The 7,916-nt window shown below is 37.0% G+C and overlaps 1 protein-coding gene across 1 annotated transcript; it reads left to right on the forward strand.

Moving 5' to 3' along the window:
* Positions 1-2,786: 2,786 nt before the first annotated feature.
* On the forward strand, positions 2,787-6,479 carry LOC113297001 (SAP30-binding protein-like). The gene is made up of 6 exons (XM_026545374.1): positions 2,787-3,248; positions 3,414-3,477; positions 4,159-4,400; positions 4,660-4,861; positions 5,326-5,457; positions 6,069-6,479. The coding sequence occupies exons 1-6, from the start codon at positions 2,913-2,915 to the stop codon at positions 6,173-6,175; spliced, it is 1,083 nt and encodes a 360-aa protein (XP_026401159.1). The 5' UTR covers positions 2,787-2,912; the 3' UTR covers positions 6,176-6,479.
* Positions 6,480-7,916: the final 1,437 nt, after the last annotated feature.

The following is a 7,916-nucleotide window of genomic DNA, read 5'->3' on the forward strand; positions in this document are numbered from 1 at the left end:
GTAAAAACTTCCCCAAAAATGTAAATTTTTGAACTGGATTTTGCACAGTTCGGTTACATTATATGAAGAACATGTAGCTGAACTGTTCTGAAGATGTAGTTCGGTTGCCTTGTGAGATGAATAAGTAACCGAACTCATTTGAAGATGTAGTTTCGTTACTTTATTCAAACACGCAGGTTACGGAACTCCACATTAGTGGAAGTTATGAGATGCAGTATTATGTTCGGTTGGTTCTCACCTAACCTAACTTTACGTAAAAATAAAGTTTAACTAAGTGTATACAGTTCGGTTGGTTCGCAAACGGCATGTACAAACTATCTAACCGAACTATGTTTAATAAGTTCGGTTGTTTCGCAAACTTGAACCTAACAGCATAACCAATCGAACTTAACAAAAAAAAAATCTGAAGTTCCAGTGTCTAGTTCGGTTATCTACATAAAATACAAAGTAACCGAATTATGTTTCTTTTATTAGTTCGGTTGTTGCGATAAAATTCACATGTTACCGAACTCGGTTCCTTTTATTTGTTCGGTTGCTTTGCAACTTGCTTAACCAACCGAACAATGAGTTCGGTTTCCCCGATAAAATTATTATGTGACCGAACTTATTTGTGATTGCATTGATGTTGTTACATTTCTTTTAGATGGAATCACAACCTATACCAATGCATGATCAACCTTCTCTGATTGGTATATTGTTCGAAGATACATCTACTCACTATGCGAATGAGTTGGTATTTGACTTACCTATTGATGCGAAGAATTGGGCTAGAGAACATGCCAAGAGAGTCAATTGCGTCTTGGTTTTAAATGGAAAAGAAAGCAACACTCGTTTTGAAATGGTTTGTGAGAGAAGTGGAGATCCCGATGTTAGTCACAAGAGGAAGGGTTATGAGTATAAAGGAAAGACGACGAGGAAGAACCCAACGTGCTCAAAGAAAATCAAATGTCCGTTCAAGCTAGTATTTAGCAAGAGCAAATTAACGACGAAATGGTTTCTAGATATGGATAAGGTGGTAGGTCATCATAACCACCCTCGTCCGGATGATCTTGAAGGGCATGCAATGACCGCAAGGCTCACTCCTCGAGAAATGGAAAAAATAGCCGAGTATAGGAAATTGTGTATTCCACCTTCCACAATGCTTCGCTTATTAAAGCAAGATAACCCGGGTAACGTATCATCTTTGTACACCTTTTACAATGCAATTGAGACGATTAAAAGGAATGAATGGAAGGATAGAAAATTAATGCAACAATTATTTTTTTTGGCTCAAGAGAAAGGCTACGCGGTTCAAAGGAAGGTAGGTCCGGAAGAAGAAATAACTCATCTCTTCATTGCCCATCCGTTGTCAACATTATCTCTATTGACACCATCTTGGATGACAACACCCGGTAATGACCCACCTCCATACTTAGCATTTTTGGTTCCACGCTTATCGGCACCTAAGTGTTTTGGGCCTCTAGGCATGAGAGTTCTGAAATCTTCCGGTAATGGTTGGTTAGATTTCTTACCTTTGCCACTAAACAAAAAAACAAAAGAAATAAGGAATAATTCAAGAAAAAAAAATAACTCAAAAAAAAAAATCGTGTTCCAGGGTAGAGTTCGGTTACTCAATTATTTTTTCGAGAAAACCGAACTCCACATATATATGTAAATAGCCAAGAGTTCGGTTTGTCAAAGTTTTTTGCGAACAAACCGAACATATTGGAATAAGTTCGGTTATATGGGTACTAAACATATGGGGAAAAAAAGAACAGTTCGGTTACATGGCCAATTTTTTTTTTTGTAATAAGGGTACAGTTCGGTTACATGGCAGTTTTAAACATTTATGCGAAACAACCGAACAAAGGTGCTAGAGTTCGGTAGTGTGGGTACTAGAAATTTTGGGAAAAATCAAACAGTTCGGTTACATGGATTTGTTTCCTATTTTTGGTAATATGGTTATAGTTCGGTTACATGGCAGTTCAACAATTTTTTTGCGAAAAAACCGAACTCACAAGTTCGGTGACCTAGTTTTCAATCCTATAAAACCGAATTGTTCTTCGTGTTCTTCGTTTCATGGAGTTCGGTTAAGAAACTAGGGCAACAATAAAAGACGCTCTAACCGAACTAAACACTATAACTTCAATTTGAACCCTATTTTGATGATTTCTAATCAATTGAATCGATGAAAATCAAATTAAAAGAAATGGGTTTCTCGGGAAATACCTGCGAATCGGTCCCATGGAAGAATCAGGCTTCTTACTGCATCTATTATACTGGATTATGGATTCACTTGGCTCTTCCACTTCTTTATGAATCTCAAAATCACTTGGCTGATTTGCTAGATGTCTTAATGGGGGACATGTTCCTGGAAGTCTTTTGGTTTTCTTTCGAAGAACCATTCTTATAGTCGATTGATTAACCGACGATGAAAATTTTATGAATCGACGATTAATCGATGAAGATGACGTTGAAATGGGGAAGAAGAGAAGAACAAGAGAGAGAATAGTTTTCTCCTCAAAACTGTTTTCTTTTTTTTTTTCCCTTTTTTGGGTACGTCTAGGTTTAGTTTAGGTTTTGAATTAGGTTTTGTTTTAGATTAAATTAGAGGCAGTTATTAAGTTAGGGTTAATTTTAATTAGGATAAGGACTAAATTAGTAATCTCATGATTTTAGGACATCCCTTAAAATTGTAGGGTAGGTGGCCTAATAGGACCATGGTCCCCAAAAAAAAACCATGGTACCTAAAAAAATCGTTCCAGAGAATTGTCTTCAAAAAGAGCTCGTGACATAGGAGACCCAACATCATAAGGTAGATCCTTCAGAGACTCGGAAGGAAATCCGGTTTATTCACATTGTTATCCCGTTATTTCTATTTTCTTTCTCAAAATTCTTACAGGAGTGAAGTTTTCTCAAAATTAGGGCTTTTAATGGCGTCGAAGAAGAAAGAATCAGAAGGAATAGCTCTGTTGTCTATGTATAATGATGAAGAAGATGAAGATATTGATGATATGGAAGAAGATGAGCAACAAAAAACAGATAACGGTGAAGATATTAGGGTTAATTCAGAAATATCTCCACCTATTCGTCTTCAGTCTGAAACTTCACTTCCTAATAGTTTGATTGAAAATGTTTCAACTCCAACACCTCCTCAATCGCAGAATACACAGGTATCTTTTGCATATGAGAAGAGAGTGAAAAAAGAAACCCTGACGATGATTGTTGACTATGGGCATGATGAAACTGCAATGTCGCCTGAACCAGAGGTAAAACATTATAATTTTATTGTGGTTTAGTGTGTTAATAGATTTTTTTTCCTTGTTAATTGATAATTTGTAATTGTTTTGTGAAAAACGAAATTAGGGTTTGGTTGACAAGAAATTATATTGCGGATGAAAAGTAGTGACGGGTTTCGTGTATTTCAATTACAGGAAGGTGAAATTTCGATTGGTGGTGATGGTGTTATGTTCAGTTCAGAGCTTCAAACTACAACTGGTATGTCTTGCTTAGCTGAATATCTAATGCTGTGATTTAGGATATTAGATAGAGTCTCTAAAGATTATATCGATGCTGATATGCGCTGAATCCAAACCTACACAATGACATTGTAATTGATTTATCTTAGTATTTACTTGCGAGTCTTGGCATTTTAGCACTATAATCAGATTTCTTTGACAAAATTTATAACGAACGTGAAAATTTGAACTGTAATACGGTGTTCGATTAATGTTCCTTTCTCATTTGCATAACATAATTGGATTAGTTATAGTTAATTAGATGTGTCAATTGCCAGAATACCATAGAACGTAATTGTCCAGTCCTCATGAACCTGGCCACCTGGTTAGCCGTTAAGGATTCGTTCAGGTTGTCTTCTCCGCATCTTCACTAACTCAATTTATGAAAGTTGCAACTTCTGGTTGATCTTGCCACCGTAAAGTAGTAGAATTTTCTCTTCATGGACCAATTCACTGTTTCTTTAACTCTTTATAATTTTGAATGTTTCATATCCTTATTTATTCTATTCTTTCATCCTTGTAGTACACGTTTTCGTCGTCCGGTGTTGTCTCGGTTGATCTCATCAGGAGTTTCTGTAGCATTCATGGCATACATTGTTGTCATTAAGTTATCATTTATGTGCAGTAAAGAAAGATGTTTGACAGCAAGTTTGTTATTCAGTTACTTTGCAGGCAAGAACGCCACCAGTAACTGATCAAATTCAGGCAACCCCTCAACCATCTGAACAGCCAGATCCTTCTCAATCTGATAACGGTACTGCAGTGAACTGTGATAATATGGAAATAGAATCTGTAAAGAATGAGGAGACCGCTACAGTTTCAGAAGAAGTACAAAGAGATATCGATGCACTGAAAAAGTTTCTGCCTCCCCCACCAAACACTAAGTGCTCTGAAGAACTGCAAGTAAGTGTCATAGTCTAACTTTGTGTCATAAGTTAATTGCAGACTTGCAAGGATACCTTGCCCCATAAAACTGATGAAGTATACTTGGAAACATGTGTGGGTTCTACTAATACCAGACAAGATACCTGTGTGGACTTAGACGTTGTCATTCTAGAATTTAGATTGGTGGATTAGGATCAACAGTCTTGTTCTCTAGGAAATCTTTCTGTGTGTTTCTTAATCAGTTTTGAATCCTAACTTCTCTTTTTGGTGGGTGCAGGAAAGAATAAACAAGTTCCTCGCACTTAAGAGAGCTGGGAAAAGCTTCAATGCAGAAGTACGCAATAGGAAGGAGTACCGAAACCCCGATTTCCTGGTACACGCTGTCAGTTACCAAGGGATAGACCAGATTGGAAGCTGCTTCAGTAAAGATGTGTTTGACCCTTATGGATATGACAAGAGTGACTACTGTGATGAATTAGGTAATTAACATTTCCTTTGATACTTGGTTTTCACTTTTTGTACTCTCAGATATATTAGCTTCTCAAATGCATTTCTTAAAGTAATAAGATTCTCTTAAAGGCTTAAAGATCCCCAGAGCCTAGTATTCTACAAGTAGTTTATTTATATTCTTGATATGGGGCCCTCTGGTGTCCATGCCAAGGATTTCAGCACATCTCAAATATCAGACCTTGCAAATTGCTTTTATACCCTGATATACTTTATAAGTTTTATCCTTTTGTGATTATACTTTAGAACCCGTGCCTCAAACTGCATTTTTTTAGTTTACCTTAAAATTTGTTAATAATGATCATTTGAAATTCCAAACTTGTGAAAAAAAGAAGAGAAAGAGTTGTGGTGTTGCACCTGCAGAGAAATCTCTATGCCATATTCTTTCCTGTTGTTTTGTGGAAATATGATTTCGAACCAAATTTTGTTGTTGCAGAGGCTGATATGAAGCGTGAAATAGACAGAAAAGAACAGGAGAGGAAAAGGAATCAGAAAGTGGAGTTCACTCCGGGTGGGGCACAACCTGGAACAGTTTCCATGGCACCAAAACTCAGCATGCCGCTTCAAGGTTTGGAGAATTACCGGTCGTTTCTAATGTCTGTATAATGTTGCAACGATACGGATACGGTGTCGGATACAAGATACCAATACGCTACTATGATACACCAACTTGAAAAACTAAAATACGGCGATACGGCATACTCAATATTGATCAGTAGTTTAAGATAAATACATTATATATAAGATAGAAACTTAACAAAATACATACATGTGTTTGCATGATTGAAATATGATATGTATGATTACTGGAGAGAAAAAGTATGGGTAAGAAGTAAGAAAGTCTAGAGCAAGATCAGTGGACAGATTTGGAACTAATATTTTGTCACTATAGTTATTCTCATAGAATCTAGAAAAATATCTAATTTTCTAATATTAAGGTACTGAGATTTATCTTGACAGTTGTTGATATCTAATATTTAGTCAAAGTTTTCTAACTGAGTTGTATCTTGAAGTATTAGTACGCGTATCCGTGTAAATACGTATCGACACGGCTGAATATTTTTTTAGGCGTATCGTTGTAACACAGATAATTCTTTTTCTGGCTTTTTTTTTTCTTCCGGTAAGTAGTACACTATATATCTGTTCTTATTGCTTTTACCTTACTGTCAATTTATGCAGGTGCTCCGACAGTAGCATCTACTGGACTGCACTCAAAGTTAACTCATACTGATGGTGCAGCACGTGAGAGTCGTCTGAACAAGAAATCAAAGTGGGATAAGGTCTAACTGTGGATACGCTAGATGGAGTCATGAATTTTTGTTCTTGGCAGGATGAAACTGTTACAGATCTTCCTGCCTCTTAACCTTTGTACATTCGTATGTAATCGCTTGTACCAATTTTCTAATTAGAAAAAGTAACTGGTTCAGCTCAAATCTGTAATTTTATCTGTCGATTACATTATTTGTTTTAAGCATCGTTAATACCAATACAGAAAGGATTATGTGAATTTTGGTCAAGACATTCCACCGAGAGGGTTGATCGTCCTCCGAAAATGTCATTGATCAGCTTAGTACATTTGGTTTTGATGAAGATTCTTTTGGTATGGACATGTACTGATTTTGAGGGCTTCGTGCTTGACTGATCAAAATAAAGCGAGAACTCACAGTTCTCCTGATGAGACACTGCATCTTTCGCAAACGAGGTGTCACTGTTATTTTTGACTTATGATAACTTATCCAAGGCCTTGGAGAAGTCGGTAAGTTTTGGCTCTACTTCTCCTTGTAGAGCCAAATCCAGGCCTGACAAAGAAAGAAAAAGAGTAAAGGGATCTTATCGTTTTTCGGGACTTTTGCTGCGGTATACACACAAAGTAGTCAGCATTAGCAGTCATGCATCTCTTTCGCTCTAATGTCAATACCATCCTTTTTTCATGTACACAATTAATGAACCCTAGCCTGAAGGAATCTCTTAAGCGACAAAATAATCAGAGGGTGAAAAAGAAGGCCTTTGTATCTTAATCACGTTGGCCTAACCCTAATGATTGGATCGCAAACCTTTTCGTGTATTCCATTGAATGGCAAATTTGTGTTGTTATTTCCCTATCACAACTTATATCAACACCCTGTGGTCACTAGGCATTATCATTTTTTTTCCTTCCCATGTTCATTGTTACCTTGGCCACCTCTTAAAACCGACTAATGGCTCAAAATTGTTGTCTCATTGTAATGACGACGGATGCATTTATTGGGTCTTCGTAACCTGTTATCTTATGTATAGATTAAGACACTGAAAATGACTGCAAAACTGCAAATTTGGTTGCAATTTGTCATTGCAAATGTAAACTTTGGTAGGCTGAATGTAACTCAACAGATGCGATACAAAAACAAAATATGGATTTTTTTTTAACACTTACATTGGCTATGGCATGCTGTAAATTAGCAAAACTGGCATTTGTATCCCGCCTATAATTGAAGGTTTTTCATTTTCTTCTTTGCCTTTGGTGACACATTATCTCCGTTGTCTTTATTTACCATTAAGGTCTACGTAGTTAGCATGGGGATCCTTGGCAAAAGATATTGTTGTCCCTATCCCATTTGGTGTAGGGTGACGCCTGAGCTGAAAAGTATGCAAGCTAGAAAGTTTGCCCCCTCTATTTGCTTTCCACTTTACATAGACACTTGTATCTTTGATGTGGTAACCCACTGAATCCCTCTCTTTTCCTCGGTGGCGCATTTATGTTATGGTGCCACTACTATCAGAGATATAATGCCATTTAGAAGCAATTGGATCATGGGATCGAGGAGAAGCAGTTCGTAGATGATGGAAGTGAAACTTCATGCTCAAAATAGAATGAACGGTTGGTTTATTGATCAAACTTTGACTAGGCAACTACTTGGGCTTTTTATAGTAGGAGACCAGTGACCAAATTCTTAGTCATTTTCTGGGTGAGCCATTACAGAAACCACCTAGGGAGGGGCAAAAAGGAAGGACACTTTCTTTCCTTGGCTCATTAGGCTTGTTGTGATT

This window comes from Papaver somniferum, chromosome 7 (assembly GCF_003573695.1).
Source record: "Papaver somniferum cultivar HN1 chromosome 7, ASM357369v1, whole genome shotgun sequence".
Lineage (NCBI taxonomy): Eukaryota > Viridiplantae > Streptophyta > Magnoliopsida > Ranunculales > Papaveraceae > Papaver > Papaver somniferum.

Excerpts from the sequence above, each read along its gene's own strand:
- LOC113297001 (XM_026545374.1), top strand. The coding sequence starts at position 2,913 with ATGGCGTCGAAGAAGAAAGAATCAGAAGGAATAGCTCTGTTGTCTATG. Across the intron at positions 3,249-3,413 it reads CAATGTCGCCTGAACCAGAG|GAAGGTGAAATTTCGATTGG; the intron begins GTAAAACATTAT and ends TTTCAATTACAG. Across the intron at positions 4,862-5,325 it reads TGACTACTGTGATGAATTAG|AGGCTGATATGAAGCGTGAA; the intron begins GTAATTAACATT and ends TTGTTGTTGCAG.